General features: G+C 39.1%; 1 protein-coding gene across 3 annotated transcripts in view; it reads left to right on the forward strand.

Annotated features, from left to right (window-relative positions):
* The window catches only part of LOC101841100, a 117,545-nt gene that overhangs the window by 26,966 nt on the left and 71,497 nt on the right, over positions 1–19,082 (forward strand). For all 3 annotated transcript variants that reach the window (XM_021231254.2, XM_021231252.2, XM_021231253.2), the window contains 2 exons: positions 9,722–9,889; positions 16,414–16,515. In XM_021231254.2, the coding sequence (XP_021086913.1) occupies positions 9,722–9,889; positions 16,414–16,515 (270 nt within the window). The remainder of the gene's footprint in view (positions 1–9,721; positions 9,890–16,413; positions 16,516–19,082) is intronic.

Below are 19,082 nucleotides of genomic sequence, written 5' to 3' on the forward strand. Positions count from 1 at the left end.
ACATAATTGCATTCATGTTTTATAGCATTTCTATAGAGACAAGAGGCTGAAGTCTATGTTTACTCCATTCTCTTGAAATCACCTCTGAAAATGCCTTCTATTTGCCCCTCTGGATTCTTTGCTATCCTTTTAACTCTTTTTGCCTAGCACAAGAGTCACTCCTCTTTGGCCTATGTCAAGGGGCTCTCTGGTTTTTTATTAGGTTTGGTTGGTAGTAATATCAAGAGACTGCTGATGGGAATAAGGGACAAAACAATATTGCTCCTGGTCTTTCTGTGTAGGAGGGACAAGGGCTGGCTGTGTCCCTAAAGGCATGGTCCCATACAGTGACCCACACCACACCACTTTCTACGATGTTAAGTTCTTGGGACTGGTGGTACCTGCTCCCTTTTGTCCTTAGATAAGCTATTCTTAATTTGAACCTAGCATACTTTGTTTCCTTAAAGGCTGTTCGAACTTTGCTAGTAGTGTTCTTATTAATTATCTTTAAGTTATCCATTAGAGGGCTCTTTCTTTATGTGCCATAATCCTAGCACTTTATTTACCTTCTGATGCTGTTGTAAACCACCTGTAAATAAGCAGCCCTTGGTTATTGTGCCTAAAAGAATAGGGAATACCCCTACCCCCAACACAGCCTCAGAAACAGAGGGACAAAGTTAAAATTTAGTGGAATTTGAAATTTGTTTTAAGATTTTTCAGCATGACATCTTGGTTATAATGAGTAAGAGTTCTTCTTTGACAGTTCTGAAGGAACAAGAATGCCAGTATAAGGATTTTACACATAAGAAAAATCTAAAGGAATGTATAGTATGCTGCTGGTATCTCTTGAAGAATTGTTAGCCTGTCTTTTTGTTTTGCTTTGTTTTGTTTTTTGTTTGCTTGGTGTTTTTCTTTTGTGATGACTTCCCTTATTTTTTGAGATTATAATATAATGACATCATTTCCCTCTTTACCTTCCCTCCCTCCAGGCCCACTGATACACTTCTCCTTGCTCTCTTGCAAGCTATGGCCTCTTTTCCCCTTGATGGTCCTTACAGGCATATTTGCATACTTCTGCTGTTTGTGATAGAATAACCAGTGGCTGTGCTCTTCCCCATTCAGCCTTCCTTAGTTGTCTGTGGTTCTTTGTGAAGGGTTAAGTCCTCCTGGGCTTCCCTCCATCCACAATACCATATCTGTTGTTGTTATCCCTGTTCAGCTCACGTGTAGGCAGTCTTGTTGGTGAGTGTAGCTTCTGACATTCCTAGAAAACACACTCTCAAAGAAAGCTCCTCACCCCATCTTCCCCATTGTTCCATGAGCCTTTGAAGGTGAAGGGATGTTTTGTGGATGTATCCATTGTAACTGGGCTCTACAACTTTGCACTTGACTGGTCGTGGTCTTCAGCAATAGTCTATCTGTTACAAAGAGAAGTTTCCTTGATGAAGGTGAGGACACTACTTATCTATAAGCACAAGAACAAATATTCAGGATGTAGTTGGGATTATTTTGGCCTAGTAAAGTGATGGCTGTAGGTTCTCTCTCAAGATCCATGACTTCACTTCCTCTGGGTAGTTGAATGGGTTTCCAGTACCGGGCATAGTTTCCTTCCTGTCAAGGGTGTCTTAAGTATGATTAGACACCTGTTGCTTACCACCCAGGTATATGTGCCACTACTGCACCTTAAATTATCAGGTCGTGTCCTGCAGATCATTATTGTGATTCATAGGCATTCAGCGGTCTTTCATGTCTGGGGAAGACCTGCGTTTGCTTCCTTCCTCTGGAAGCTATCATAGTGCTTTCTGGAACCATGACAGCCATTTATCAGGGAGGAGGCATTCAGATCAGTCTCAGTTCCTGGCATTTGAAGCACTAGTGTTTTACCTGCCGCCCCTAGCAGGCAACCAAGGGTAGTAGCAATAGTCCACAATGTTTGGGGAATCTCTTGAAAAAACTTTAGCAACATCTCAAAAAAATAATAAAAGGCTTCACATGCTTGGTATTAGGGTTAGATGGTTTTGGATCTTGGTGGGAGCATTTTAGGACCAGATAAGAAAGCTGCTGCTACTTCTTCTTCATCATCTTCTTCTTCTTCTTTCCTTCCTCCTCCTCCCTCCTCCCCTTTCTTCCTTCTTCCCTCTTCCTCCTCCTTCTCCTCCCTCCTCCTTCTTCTTCCTTCTATTCCTTCTCCTTCTTCTTTACCTTTAAAATAAATATTTTTCCTCACATAATGCATCCTGATTACAATTTCCCCTTCCTCTGCTCCTTCCAGTTCTTCACCGCCACCCCTCCCATCCAGAAAACAAATAAACATGTTTCTAAGATAAAACAAAATGAACCCATAAGATTTGGACAAGACAAACAGAAGGGAAAAACACCCAAAAGAAGCCACAACAGACTTGCTCATTTGCACACTCAGGAATCCCATAAAAACACTACACTGTGCTACATGGCGGTGGCACATACCTTTAACCACAGCGCTAAGGAGCCTCCCTGTAAGTTTGAGGTCAGTCTGGTCTGCAAAGGGAGTTCTGAGACAGCTAGGACTGTTACACAGAGAAACATTAACCCCAAAACAAAACAAGCCACTGAGTTGAAGGCTGTAATATATATATACAGAGGACCTGGTGCAGACCTCTGAAGGTCCTGTGCATGCTGCTGCAGTCTATGAGTTTATATGAGCTTTGATTATGCTGATTTGGAGGGCTTGTTTTTCTTGGTTCCCTCCATCCCTTCTGGCTTGTACACTCTGCCTTCTCTTCCACAGGGTTCCCCAAGTACTAAAGGGAAGGATTTGATGGAGATCTCTCATTTATGACTGAGTGTTCCAAGGTCTCTCACTGGCTGAATAATGTCTGACTGTGGGTCTCTGTATTTGTTCCCATCTGATGGTGACTAATCAAGGCACTGTCCTATGATTATAACAGAATGTCATTAGGAGTCATTTATTGCTACAGTTTTGTTGTTGTTGTTGTTTTGGTTTTGGTTTTGGTTTGCATTTGGTTTTATCTTAGGTCCCTGGAATATCTAATTTCAAGTTCTTGGTCTGTCAAGCAGTTGTCAGGCATGGGTTCCATCTTGTGAAGTGGGCCCTAAATCAAATCAGATATTGGTTGTTGCCACCATAACTCTAGAATATCTTGCAGACAGGACACCATTGTAGATTAAAGGTTTTGTGGTTGGCTCTGTTTTATGTTTCTCTGTTGGTAGTGTAGAGGGTATATTCCTGTAACAAAGATGCTAGAACACAGGGATAAAGGCGCCAGCTCAACTTCTCTGTGGTCAGTGAGTTCTACAGATGTTGTCTTCAGCCATAGGGCTTTGTTGTTAGTTTATGGAGATGAACCTGTAGTCTTAAGAACAGCCTGAATTTGGGGATGGGAGATGGTTTCCACAGGACTCCTATGACTGACACAGATGATTACCATACACAGGATAGGGATGTCATATGTTATTTTATTAGGGAGAAATCACTTACGGGAGAAGCCGAGAACTGAGGTCAGTGCTCTGCTGGTCTCTGACCTCGACCGGAACCCCAAGAGAGAGAGTGACCCCTCCCTCCTTGACCTTTATCTCTGCCTTCCCTCACATACGTGTGACCACGCCCTCTCGGACACAGGCAGTGGTGTATGTGAGATCTCTACCTACATATGACTAACAACTCAATTGTACATAACCCAATCCTATGACTTAACGCTTCGTTTGATGACAAAAGATGTGTGTTAGGGCTTTGTCAACCCCATAATTTTTGCAATTTTATTAAATTGCCTTCATACATGTATACATTTCATGAAGATGCTACTGTGTTAAATTTCCATACTACCCCTCAGATGACCTTTAATTTTAGCTGCCTCTCCCTTATTTCCTCCTTCATCTCCCTCTTCCTTTCCCTTCCCTACTTGATCCTTCTACTCCAGCACCACCACAGTCTGTCCATAGCTCGCTATTCTATTTCTTTTTCTTAACAAGCTCTGTCTGTACCTGGTAGGACCTTAATCTTTATCTAACCTCCATGGCTCTACCGAGTGTAGCTTGGTTGCCATTGACTTAACAGCTCACATCCACATGCAAGTGAATACATACCATATTTGTTTTTCTAGATCCGGAATACCTCAGTCATAATAATTTCTTCTAGTTCCATCTTTTACCTCCGATTTCATGAGACACTAAGGTTGCCTTGTAGCCATCAACAGCATCCCTTTTCAGCAACGATTCCCTTGTAAAAACTGTACTTATTTATTGCTATTTTCTTCTTTCTGAGGTTTTTCTTGGACCTTGAAATATATTGGGAGGGGGCGGATAAGGGGAACATTCATCTGCAGTTTTGTACCTGCAACCTGTAGAAAATACCATCAAGCTATCTATCAGTCTACCAAGCATCTAGCCACCTTCATAAACTAAAAAATGAGGAAACTGGGAGCTGAATAATTTTATTGCATTTGTAAAAAGAAGAGACAAAAATCGACATGTAGTAGCTAACATAAGCTGATTACATATGTAAAGTTTCTACTGCACACGGAAAAACTCTCAATTAAATGTACTCTAAATTTGACATAACAAGTATCTTTATAAATTTGGTGTGAGGTTTCAATAAGTGGTAAAATAATTTTTAAATCAAGTTGAGTTTATCTAGCTGCCCAAGAGTTTATGAATTCTTTGCAGTGAAATATTCAAAATCCTTTCTTCTTGCTTTGTAAGATAGGTAACCCTTCTCAGTAATGAACCATCTATGTATCATGCAAGCCTAGTGGGAACTTCGCCAGTTTGATGAACTGAAGATGACCTTCAAGTGTCATAGAGATGGTGTCTGGTTCTTTCCAACCCATTGTGCCCTTCTGTGACTTGAAATCTTAATTTTTTTTCATTTTAATGGCAAATCCTTTCATGCTGCTGCTCTTGGATATTCATGTCTGCTTTGCACTTCTTGAAACAAGAAACAATCACAAGTGTTGGAGCCATCTCATGGCAGTTCACAAAGCCAGCTGCACAGGTTTTCTCTGCCACAGCCCAGTGACAGCAGGTTGTCAGCTTGATACTGGCCATGGTAGGGATATTTATACAATGAAAACTGACAAACCCAGCAACTCAGATTTTTTTTCCAATTTGGAAAGCTAAAACATTTACCAATGCTCCACTTGAAAAAAAACACAGGATCAGCTGTCATGCTAATGTAAATTCAAATTTAATGTCCAGACATAACAATTTTAACTAAACAATGAGTTTGTTGTCTCCCAGGTAAACTGTGTTTTGAGTGAAAACTCATCCTAACAATTTTGCTCATGTTAGATGTGAGAACAAGGGTCTGCCATATCTCGGAATTTCAGTTTATCCAAGCCACAGGCGCATTGTAGGCATGCTGCATTTCTTGAAAAACTCTTCAGTACAGCCTGCAGTTCACTCGGAGATGCTTGGGCCAGTCTTGTTTGATGTGTGGTTTGAATTGTTTTCCCATTTCTAGAGTCAGCACATGCTACTAATAGCTGACGTCAACCCCGGCAGCTTTATTGAGCTGGCATGCTCACTCTGTTAATCTCACTCATCTCTGACTTCCTACGTAATAACTGGAAAAGACATTAAGGATGACATATTTATGTGTGTTGACACAGTTGATCAATCCATCTGACTCTGGGCAATGCTGACTAAGGGATACTAGGTTAATAACTTCAAGGCTAGTAATGGGAGTAGGAAGGGGCTACAAAAATGGGGCTCTGATTTTTATAATCTTAAATGGCCCCTGTATCACAAACAGATGTGGCAGGAGTTTTGGTTTAATCATGTGAGAATAGCTCATAGCATTTCTCATACTTCACTCAGTTAATAAAATTATAATGGGACTATACTTTCACAATATTAGTTGTCATTGAGAAAGTGAGAGAGAGAAAGAGGGAGAGGGAGGGGGAGGGAGGGAGGGAAGGAGGAAGGAAGGAAGGAAGGAAGGAGGAGAGGGAGAGGGGAAGCAAGGGAATTGATTTTGATTCCTAGTAATAAAAGCTAAGTAGACTGGAGAGTAGCTGAGAGGTTAGGAGCTCTTTCAAGGGACCCATGTTTAGTTCTAAGCACCCACAAAGTGTTTCACAGCCATCTGAAACTCTTCTAACTTCTGTGGGCACTAGATATGCACATGTTGCACAGACATTCATACACAAAAATGTTCGTACGCATAAAGTAACATAAAATCTGTCTAATATAAGACAAAAGCAATATCTCTGTAAAACAAGTTAAATGGTAAGACCTAAGGATTATGATGCGCCTACATGATGCCAGGTGCTATGCTAAGCCACTTATGACGTGCTTTCTCATTGAGATTCCCAGCAGAATTATGAGTTATGTGCCTGTATTTCCAACCTAATTTTGCTAATCGGAGCCTCAAGAAGAGGAGAAGTGAGGGTCCAGAGTCCTTCAGCTATATATAATTAGTGTAAGAGCTGAGTTACTACTATAGACAGTTTAACTTGAACACATGCTCTTACACAAAACAGCAAATTGCTGGATCTGTTTGAATTCAAATAAATCCTGGTTTCCCAGGGACAATCATCTTTGCACCTTCATCTTCTTGAAATGATACACTAGAATGAAAGAAGTATGAGGATACCTAAGGTGCTCAGAGCTAACTTGTGCATGGTCTGGTTCTTTAAAACTGTTTCATCATCGTCGTTATTATTATCACTATTATTTATCATTAGTATTGTTATGAGATCAAAACTACACATGAAAGAAAAAGGACATGCCCATATTTTTTTGGGAAAGAAAGAGTTAAAATGCAATTTCAGTAATATCAAAACATTTAATAGTTCATGTTTGGACTGCACATGTATTTAGTGTTTAATATAGCGATAATCTAGCAAACCTACTTTCATAGCAAACTTTTCTGGCCAAGAGTTATTTGGCCTTGCCTGCTTAGACTGAGGTTCAATGTGGAGCAGATGCTGAGATCTTCAGCAGCTGTAAATTGTCAGCAGGTGTGTGGCGTGCTGCTTCATTGGAGTTTAACACAAGTTTTATGCCTCAGCTTATGTAACAGTATGTTCATTAGCTCTGTCTTGCTAACTGAATGAATACAGAGCCACTCATCCGCAGAACCACATCTGGTGATAAATAAGTGAGCTGTTTGATCAGCCTCATACATATTGATAAAAGCAGAGATCCATATGAAGACCTGCTCTCACACCCTCACGTGACAGGGAGATGACTGCATATGCAATACAGGCATTTCCTGCCAGAGGGAAAATATCAAAAGATAAGCCAATTGACCCAGAATTCTGTGTGAGCTACACTAATGAAAATTTAAAAACTGAATTTTTAAGGTACAGAATATAGAAAGTGAGTTTAAGACTTTATAAAGTCCTGTTATAACTCTTAAAGGCATTTCATTTAGCCTTAAAGCTGAGAAAAGTACACCAATAAGTTATTATAAAATTTTTGGTTTACTTTTCCTGTTCCAATCAAAAGTCACACTTAGATTAACTTAAAACAATCTTGAAGTGCTTTTTAAATATGCTACATGGAAGAACACATCATATTCTGATTTAAGCTATTTATATTTTTCTGTCCTAAACTTTTCATAATTTTAATCCAATAAGAACCACACACCATAAGGTTCTCATATCATTTACATTCCAACTTTATAACTGTATTCTTTTGCCATATGCCATCTCTCTTTACAACAAAACATAACAAAGTAGAACTACTCAATCAACATTACCTGCAGGACTATTCCTTACCTGGAATACTTATAGCCACAAGTATTTCAGATTCCAGATTTTAGGAGACTTTAGAGTATTTGTACAGATAATTATAAGGTATCTGGACACAGGGTCCAAATGTAAAAGCAAATTCCTTTTGGGATAAATACCTATTTAACATGTAGATATTTTATACGCCATTGTAGTGCACCTACATTCTGACTGGGATGTCTCTAATAGAGCACATGTGGCATTCTCATACTTTGGGTATTGTATTAACACCCAAAATGTGTCTGGTTTGTCGTTTTAGATTTAAATTTTATAGTATGCATGCTTCACAGTGTATTTACCTGCTCTTCCCCACCTGGTCTTAGGAATGGATTATAGCAATATACTTCCTAGACGTGCCTCTGTTTACAGCTAGCTGCCCTGGCTTTCTCTGAACTCTCGCACGGCACCACAGACCCTTTTTTTTCTCATCACTCTATCCCCAGTATACATAAAATTACACCTGGCTCAGGGGAGAAGAGCATTTATTTCAAACCCATCCAGCAAGTCAATGAAAGTGCCTACCCAAGCCATCAAATATCTAGTGCAGCCTCACATCAGTTAAGCAAATGGAGAAGTTGGAAATCTATTGTTCATTGGTCTCTGTGTCAGGACAATGACTAATAATTATCTTCCTCAGTCTATTGCTAAGAAAGCAAATGAGAAAGAACCATTAAGAATGATTCTCCAGAGAAAACTCAGACAGCAGAAGACCAATCCTTGGCAGCATCAGGGAAGGGGTGCAGTGGAGTACTTTATATATACCTAACTAACTCACAGTAAAAGTCTGCCTTGCTATAATGGGTGAGATTTCTATCAGAGAAAGACACAGGAACAACTACAGTGTCCGAGGAGAATCGTAGAGGGAAATAAGATGTTCTATTGTGCTTTAAGGGGTATTGCTGAGTCATTACCTATAACCCCAGGACTTAGTCCCAGGACTTGGGAGATGGGACAGGAGGATCAGAGCACTGGGAGGTCAACTTGCTGTTTTATAAAATAGAGAGAACTATGGTGTTCATTATATGCCCCCAAGTACATTCCTAATGCTATTTAAGAAATGCAAATACATGATGTAGTTCTCTGAAAAATAATTTTTTATGCTGAAGTGTTATTTTTCAACCCTGCCTTCATGGAAGGCTGAAAGACTTGGAGAGGATTTTACTCAGGTTTGAACTTTATAATCAGGGCACAAAGAAGCAAGGAAAGTAATGTGGAAAGACAATCTCATTTCTTTTATTGACACAGCTTCAGCAGGAAGCAAGACATTCCACAGAGAAGACACTAAACTTTTATAGAAGTGCTGGTAGATGAAACCATATGCATCTCCTTGTATGTACTCCCCTTCATGCAAGGTCACGTGGGATTTCTAGAAATACACTTCAAGCACAAAGAGAGTGACACAGTTTTGTACTTGATAATCCCTTTCCTTGTACTTGGTATTTCGGAATGGATTCTGAAAGCTAATTCCTAAGCTTACCTGGTTTCAACTTGACCTCTAAATAGTAATATACTGTTTCTCAGGCAAACATTTTTCTTTAACTAGAGTACTTACATACTTTGTTCACTGCACAGATTCTCACAACCCAAACCCTGAAGCAATATTTGTTTTTTGTTTTCTTATGCTTCAGTTTTTTATTAGTGTTGGGGAGTGGTTTGTACATGTCCGTGCAGTGCCTGTGAAAGCCAGAAGAGGGCGAAAGATCCCTGGCAGCTGAAGTTACAAACAGTTTTGTACCACTAGATATAGGTGCAGGGAACTGAACTTGGGTCCTCTGGATGAGGAGTAAGGACTCCTAAGTGCTGACTTTTCTCTACAGGCCTGGGAATATTTGTTTTGATTATGATATTTTACGAATACATAAATTATTCCCAAGAAAAATGCCCAGCAAACTTAGCTACTTATATCTAAGCATAATGTTCTTTATTCCCAGGGCCTCTGCATATGCCTGCAGGTTTTCTCACCTTCTTTCCAGGTTATAATTTAATTTCTCACCTTTTCTTTTCCTCAGTTACCTCAGATGATGCTCATTCTGTGGATTTTGGCTTTCGAGTTGATATTGAAGAGAAAGGATTCTACACAGAGAATTTTCATTCGACAGCATGGGTTTTCCGAGGTGATGATGGGAATCCTGAAGACAGCCCCAGGTGTCTTAGTAAAAAGCCAAGACCAGTAGCTGGTAAGGACCTCCAAATTACAGCAAGATGCATATGCCTTAGAAAACTCATAGCTACTGTCTCAGATATAAAGAAAAAGAAAAACAGAAAACTCATAGTTAGAGCCTCTAAAGTTGACATCCCTGAATACTAAGTATAGGAGTAGTTGCCATGAGTTTAAGAAGCTGATAGCCAGGCAATGATGGTACACATCTTTAATCCCAGCACTTGGGAGGCAGAGGTAGGCAGTTCTCTTTGAATTTGAGGCCAACCTGGTCTACAGGCTCCAAAGATACACAGAAAAACTCTATCTCAGAAAAAAAGAAGGAAGAAAAGAGAAAAATGAATATGAAATTATTAAGGTGAAAACTATTTTAGAAGCTATTCCTGAAAAAAAAAAAAAAGATATAAGGTGTGGTGGTTTGAAAGAAAATGACGGCCAAAGGGAGTGGCACTATTAAGAGGTGTGGCTTTGTTGAAGTGTGTGGCCTTATTGGAGGAAGTCTGTCACTGTGGAGGAGGTCTCCTATAGGCTCAAGCCACACCCAATGTCTCACTGCACTTCCTGTTTCCTGAAAGATGAACTCTCCGCTACCTCTCTAGTAGCATGTCTGCCTGCATGCCACCATGTCCCACCATGATAATAATGGACTGAACTTCTGAAACTGTAAGCCACCTCCTCAATTTAATGTTTTCTTTTATAAGAGTTGCCATGGTCATGGTGTCTCTTCGCGGCAATAGAAACCTTAACTAAGAAGACACTATTGTACTGGCTGCTTTTGTGTGTCAACTTAACACAAGCTAGAATCTTCAGAGAGGAAGGAACCTCACTTGAGGAAATGCCTCGGTGATATTCGGCTGTGAGGCATTTTCTCACTTAGTGATAAATGTGGGAGGGCCCAGCCCACTGTGGGTGGGGCCTTCCCTGGGCTGCTGGTCCTGTGTTCTATAAGACAATAGCCTGAGCAAGCCATGGAAAGCAAGGCAGTAAGCAGCTCCCCTCCCTGGTCTCTGGACCAGCTCCTGCCTCCAGAAACCTGTCCCCTTTTAGTTCCTGTACTGACTTCCTTCAGTGGTGAATAGCAATGTGGAAGTGTAAGCCAGATGGTGGTAAGTTGGATGGAGGAGAGGGAGAGGGGAAATTATGTAAATATCTACCACACAAAATACTCAAAAAATAAAAAAGAGCATCGCTTCAGAATAGTAATCCAAGATTTGAAGTAAAAACTATGCAAGCTGGGGATAATAGTACATGCCTGAAATCCTGCATTCAGGAAGAGAAAGCAGGGCCGTGGCCAGAGAAATGACTCAGCATCGAGAGCTCTGTTCTTGTAGAGGACTGGAGTCAGCTTCCCAGTACCCCTGTCAGAAAGCTCACCTAAAAATCCAGATGCAGGGACTCAAAAGCGTCTGGCCTCCACAGGCACCTTGTACACATGCACATACCTCACCCAAATACACTGGCATACACATAATTAAAAATAGTAAAAATCGTTTTTACTACAAAGAATCCAAAGTCAGCCTACAGTACATGAGTGTAGTCAATGCCTGGGGTCCATAAAACCTGCCTCACAAAAGAACATTAAAACTGACAAATCATACAGTAAGTTTTCTTAGTAAAAGCAAATAAAATAAATCAGAAAAATTGCAAGATCCATAATGAAAGTATAAGAGTGATCTTAAAAACAAAAAAAAAGTTTCTATGTATAATTTTTATTCGAGTTGAGACACAATGGAAGAACCCAGACTTAAGGTAGGAACCTCAGGGTCAGGAATCTGACTAGCTCACTGAAGGATTCCAGGCACCTACAGTGGACCTGTCTCATCTTAGAAAAGCAAATCACATTTTTGAATGAATGAGTCAAAGACTGTTAAGTAGAGGGAACAGGAAGTACTGCTGAGTGAGTACTAAGTAACTCACCAGCCACGATGCTTTATAAAAGTTGCCCATTGCTCTTCTTCTGGCCGATGTATGTAGCATTATAAAAAGTTGAAATTATTGACATGAAAATTAAAATCAGCCATTTTTAAACATCTTTTCTATTTCTATTCCTCATTTTATTTTGTGTAGACTAATATATTCACAGAAATATATTTGCATATTCATGTGTAAATTATACACAATTTAATCACACAATACATTTACCAAATAAACAACTATTTTTGACTATCTCTCCCCCATGGAATCTGCTACATAATAATAAATAAAACAAAAATACTCCTGTATGTAAACCATGATACAGAAGTTCTGAAAGAAATGTGAAATTACTGTAATGTTTACTATGTTCCTAGTCATCAAAGAACAAAAATTTTCCTTAATGTGTTAATTCTGTATTGGTAAGAGAAAAACTGGAACTGCTTCTGAATATATTATATATAAAACATTGTAAATACTATAAAATATCATAGACATTATATTATGCATTATATATAATTCTATATAACTTAATGTATGTTATTATATGTTATATGTTATAATATAATACATATGATATATCTTCTTGCACATACATACACTTGCATAAATAGGCTTACATGTATGTTCATATATGAATGTGCATGCAATCTGCTTACATTTTCAAGTGAGCTCCATGAAGCCTTTAGGCAAACTGAAACTGTCCTACTTTTTTGGTTGTTACTTAGATATCAAAGGTTATTTATGCTAGGATGCATGTATTCTTGGCTAAGTAGCATTGAGAGATCAAGAAAAGAATGTAAACATTAGAAAAATGAGCCACAGGCAAGTTGATAATTTTTAACTAAAATAATTTAATAACCTAATAATACTTCAAAACTACTGTAATATTAATTTACATGGGTTATGATGTATTTTATGAAAAATAAATTTTATACTTATAAAACTAAACTCAACCCTTGATTTCCTAGAATTTCTGAGTTGGAAAATAGTCAAGCAAGAGGATCTCTGCTTGCAAAGACATATATCTGTAGCCACCTTAAGAAAGTATGGTGTTTTGGTGTGTGAGTTTTGCTATTTTTATGGAAATAGTTGCCCTTTAGTTGGATTTTTACAACCAACAATATGATGCTAAGAAAGTGTTGTCTAGGGGGATAAATTACTTGACGACGTATCCACAGTCTGTGAAACAACAATGACATTCATTTGTGGCTTCTCAGCAGCTGTGTGGCACTTATAGATTATTCACTAGATAGTGCCATGGGAAAGTAAGACTATAAATCTTAAAATATGAGAAAATTGTCTTCAGAATGGGAGATGCACACGTTACAAACATGTTGATTGTGTCCTCCCACAGGAGAGTTCTACAGCTGAGCTCGCCATTTAAAGACTTTATTGAAATGTTTATTCTTCCATACATGTTGTTGACATTCAGTTTGCTTGACTGAAAGCTAAAACCACAGAAACATGACCTTGAAAGCAATAGCTGTTTTAATAGTCTCATGAAATATAAAAACAAAACAACAAATGTGATTTGATTTGATTCAACACATAAAAATCTTCCATTAATCAAATATGTATTGGGTAAATCAATCTGTCAAAAGCAGAAGATAGCATCAAGAGAGTAACCTAGAGGGAACAAGAAACCTTGAACAGTAGAAAGGTTAGAAATTATTGTTACAGCAATCAGAAATGGATTTCTGCTTTTCCTTTGGTCCTGATTAGCTACCAGCCTGTCTTGGAGTGTTGAAATATTAATTCCTAAGTCCTTGAATTTCCCAGTCCTGCCACTTAAACTATGAGATCCAATAAGACACTGTCCAAATAGTTAAGCCAAGAGAGAATTCCCTTAATGAGCAACAAACTTTTCCAGAAGCACGGAGCAATGCAGAGCACAGAACTTAGAACACGAATCCACACAACAGCTTCTCAGCAATATTATTATGCTTTTTCTGATGAAAAGAGAAGAATAGCATGTTTTCCTCCGGCATTTTACAAAACAAACATCCCTTCCTCGATCCACAGGAAGACACTGTATCCTTCCATCCCCTCCCTGAGTAGTTCCAGTCTAGACAACAAGTATCAAGCGCTTAAACTTCAAACTAGGAATGATACTTCTCTGACTCCACTGCAATCCTGTTGCACATGAAAGCTCTGGGGAGAAAAGCAGTGCCCAGCAAATGTTTGTGAGTCAATGTCTTCTTCTTGGGACTGCAAAGAACCTGAGAAAATGGTTGAATGTTTCCTTGTTGAATTCAGATGCTGGTCTTCCTCATCTTACCAAACAGGTGGTCACAACTGAGCATGCCTGGGCAGAATGCTTTGCCTTCTGCTATGTTTGTTACTTCTCACAAGAAACCTAGTAGGAAATGTAATGATTCACCTCAGAATACCTGAGAAAAAAGACAAGCAAATCATCCTACAAGCTCTGCAGAGTAATATGAATTTGTAACAATAATAGTTTTTGCTAATGTTATGAGATATATTTGTTGTAATTTCTTTAAAAGGTGGGCATGAGAGAAAGATGCCATGTTACAGAGTTCAAGTAGAGGATCTTTTTTTTTTTAATTAGGGAAAGGGATCATAAAAAGTTGAAAGTGGGAGGGGGAGACCAGGCTCCAGTGACAGGAATAGCAGGAGAGAGGAAAGAAAGGGGGACGGAGAGGGGGGGGAGAGAGGGAGGGAGGGAGAGAAAGAAAAGGATGGGAGGTGGGCATGGCTCTTTTAAAGGAAAATGTACTGAACGAGTACAGATGGTGCTCTTAGTGACTGCAGCTGAGGGTGTGTCCTGTCAGAATCCCAAGGGCAGGGCAGTACAGATGCCTGAATACTAACAGCGCTCAAATCAGGATGCCTGCATGTTCATCTCAGGCCACCTGTCTTCCAAGTTGAGGAGGAGATTCCATAGCAAGTGAAAGGCTAAACCATGGTTTTTCACCACTTTTGGGAGCATCTTTGTCCATCACTTCAATGCCTCGCAAGTTCCTTTGGCTTCCTGCATGCTTTTAAATTCTGCCTATGTTTTGTCCACACATGAATACTCTGAAAGTGCCTTTGGATGTGGACTTTAAGATAAAGCAACTCAACAAAAAAGAAGCATCTTTCCACTCCCACCTGGAGAAAGGTCTGAATCTAAAGTAGCAAGTAACATCCACACAAGAAAAAGAAGCAGCAGGTTGAAAAGAAGCATCAAAATATTTTACCCAGAAATTCTAACCCATTCCTACTTTATATGAAAGTGGATCCTATTAAATTTCCATTTTAAGGTGTCAGGTCACCCCTATTCTTTTCAATAGCTTGGAATTCTTATCTTATAACTGCCTAACATTTTCACAAGTACCTAGAAGTCGAACCACCATTTAGAATCTACTTCTAAAGCTCAGGAAAGTTACCAATTATACTTTATTATCATTTGCTCTTTACATACGGTTTACAAGTCTCCAAGGTAAAAATGCCAGTGATGTTCATAATCTGGAATCATGCTTTTCCCCTATCTCTAGGGAATGTAGCCCCTAACCATTTTGAACAGAGAAGATAGTTATCTGCGAGGCTGTTCCTCATAGTGAGCATACCCTTGAGGTAGAGAAGAGTAAAGAGGGTCAATTGATGTTATGAATTAGCTAAAGTGATTAACAAGCGTAAGTTATGAGTAAAAGACACACACACACACACACACTATAAAGAGCATGATGCAGAAAAGAAGGTGTGAAGGTAGCAGGAAGAAAAAATTACAGGAGGTAAAGTGAGTTGATGACTGGGCTAGAGTAATTGAAGTTAGCTTGATGACCATAAAAATCCATGCACTATTACTGTGAAGAGCTTAGGATTCTCCTTTAACAAGGCCACCAAACCTAACAGTTACATCATCTTCAAAACCAATTGCTCTCATATTTTTCTGAGTGAGCCAGGTCTTTTACTTTTCTTGGCTTCTTGTAAATGAGTTTGTGGACTATGCCTCAGTTTTATTTTTTCCATGAATAATGTAGTATTAAGTTATCTTATTTAAAGATCTAGGCAACTCAGGGTTTCAAGACCTGTGTGCTGTTTGGGTAGCTAAGAAAAAGTGGTTAAGGATGAATCCTAAGGGAGGGGCTAGCAGATGGGAACAGGAGGAGTCAAGAAGTCCCAGCTGGTGGAGGGACAGAAGAGGAGGGTAATGAAGAGATATCTTAATAGAGGGAGCCATTAGGGGGTTAAGGAAAAACATGGTGCTCAGGAAATTTCCAGGAATCCACAAGGATGACCCCAGATAAGATGCCTAAGAATCATGGAGAGGATGCCTGAAGGGGTCTTCCCCTGTAATCAGATTAGTGTCTACTCTAATTTTCATCATAGAACCTACGGTATACTGTTGCCTAACAGTAGAAAGCTTTATTTTCTTGACATGCATACTTAACCTCTCTACATCTCAATATTCTCTTCTCTAAACATTAATCATCATCATCATCATCAGACGACATTGTATGAAACCCAGAATTAGTATCATTAATGCATTCTATTGTTGAGTATTGCTTGGAAAATTGTTATTGGACCTGACATGTAACCAACAAGCAAACATACCACTTACAATGCTGTGAGAGTGTGTAGCACTGAACGTCAACTCAAAGTAATGAATTCTTTGCTTTCTTGCAGTTCGAGAAAGAACTGTGAGACTATTCAAAGGAACTGGAGACTACCCCTGGGGATTCCGGATTCAGTTCTCCAAACCAATTGTTGTAACTGAAGTGGATACCAGTAAGTGCTCTCATGACAAGTTTAATTTGTACCAGAACAGTCCTCTCAACCCTATCAAAATATACAATATAACCTACCCTCCCACCATCTTGTAACTTGCACATGTACAGTAGAAGCAACCTCTAAGAGTGGTGACTATACAACATTGAGAAGTACTCATACCATGACCACCTATTTTTTTAAAGTCCAGGCTTTCTGTATGAAATGCACTCTTCTAGTAAACACAGTATACAAAGGATTCTGGGAGTTCTATTTGTACTGAATTATTTCTATTATGCCTCCTCTTGTATCCTTTTAAAGTTTTATTCTTAATTAAAACATTACATCATCCCTTTCCTAAATTGAACTCCCATACCCTCCCCCAACTCCCTCTCTAATTCCTGGTCTTTTTTCCTTGATTATTATTGCTAAAAATATGTTATTACATATATAAATACAACCTATTGATTCCACTTTGTGTTGCTTTTACACATACGTTTTCAGGATTAACCATTTGGCACTGGATAATGAATTAAAGGACTTGTTTTGGCAGAAAATTAATTCTCTACTTCTCAACAGTCATTAATTGCGTATAGCTCTTAATCTATGGGTAGGATCCTTGTAATATTCCTCTCATCCATGTTGCGATATTGACTAGTGTTGGAATTGTTCAGATCTTGCTGAGGCAGCCATATTGTCATAGGTCATTTGTCATACCTAGAATACACACTCTCACACTAGACTCGCTGATATCTGGTTCTTACAGCCTTTCCTTCCCTTCTTCAATGTTTCCTGAGCCTTGTAGGTAGGAATCATATTGTGGAAGTATCAAATGTATCCTTATTTTAAAGCTAACGGGGTGCCATGTTTTTGAATATCTATCTCATTCATGTTCATGAGTGTTTTAGAAAAATAATTTAAATTTCTTACAATTTCAAAGTGTTGATTGATTGGCTTGCATTTATATATTAAAACTATGTTGTGTACCAGGCATAAAAGGAGTCACATTCATTATAGAAAACGGTTCTAAGCAAAGTATCTTATATTTGTTCTCCATATATATGTTATATATGAACTTAAAACTTGATATTATCATGATCACTTTACAAATGCTCAAAGTCACTGGACAACTTGCCTATGTTTTTTATGTCTGTAAGCACCAAAATTCAAGTCTTAGAATTTCAAGCTTCTGAATCAGAAAAGAGCTTTTTCAGTTAGTACACAATCAAACACCTGACCCAAAGTGGATTAAACAATGGAACATATGATCTGACTCACAGAGCTGAAGGTTCTGAGATAGTGCAGATGTTAGACTTGTTTCAGTGATGCAGTCCTTTCATCCAAAGCATGAGTTGCTCCATTCTTCTCATTGCCATTGCTAGCTTCCACTTGGACCTAAATAATCTCAGCTTTCCAATCACAAATCACAGAGTCAGAGAAAGAGGACAAAACTTGCAATCCCAACTTCTTAGGGACCACACTGAACTGCTTCAGTTAGCTCAAATGAATTATTAGAGTTACTAGAAAGCTAAGTCCTCCATAGGCCAGGAGTGATGCCCTTTACCTTGTACAAGTTTCCACAGAATAGACAACAGAAAGAGTTAATCTTGTGAAATGTAATTCAGGATATACTGACGCAGCAGCACTTGGTACCCAATAAGTTGTTTTATATGTGGTCAGGCCCAGGCATATCCTGAAGGCACAAACAAGTTTCATGAAGAAGTTGCCCAAATGCCCATGGTTTCTACTCCCATTACAATGCTGTCTGCTGTCTAGCATGCATCTATAGCTTCACGGGGTATGCCCTGTCTGTTGACTGAAGAAGAGAAGACAAGGGCTGGATTTACTGATGGCTCTGCACAGTAAGCAGGCTCCACCCAAAAGTAGACAGCTACAGAATTACAACCCATGTCTGGGGAAAACCCTGAAAGATAGCAGCAAATGGAAATCTTCACAGTGGGCAGACCTTCAGGTAATTCACATGATCATATACTTCCTTTGGAAGAAAATGTTACCAGATATGAGACAGTTCACTACTTCATGAACTGTAACCAATGGATTGCCTGGATAGTCGAGGACTTAGAAAGAGCATTATTGGAAAATTGGTGAGAAATACATCTGGGTAAGAAGTATGGGGATAGATCTGATCTCTCCAAATGGGCCAAGAACATGAAGACACTTAGGTCCCATATAAATGGGCATCAAAAGGTAACTTCAGCAGATGATGAGTTAAGTAATTGAATAGATAGGATGACCTGTTCTGTGAACAATCAACCTCATTTCCCAGCTATCCCTATTATTGCTCAACCCAATGGGCTCATGAGCATAGTGGCCATGGTGGCAGAGACTGAGGTAACACATAGGCTCAACAACATGTACTGCCACCACCAAGGTTGAAATGGCTATAGCTACTGCTGAGTGCCAGATCTGCCAACATCAGAGACCAAGATTGAGCCCTAGATATGGCACCATTTCTCCAGGTGACTAGCCAGTGACAGGTTGACTACACTGAACTACTTCCTCCATGAAAATGACAAGAGTTTGTCCTTACTAGAGTGATTACTTATTTTGGTTATGAGTTTGTCCTT

The sequence above is a fragment of the Mesocricetus auratus genome, unplaced genomic scaffold (genome assembly GCF_017639785.1).
Source record: "Mesocricetus auratus isolate SY011 unplaced genomic scaffold, BCM_Maur_2.0 Super-Scaffold_100010, whole genome shotgun sequence".
Taxonomy (NCBI): domain Eukaryota; kingdom Metazoa; phylum Chordata; class Mammalia; order Rodentia; family Cricetidae; genus Mesocricetus; species Mesocricetus auratus.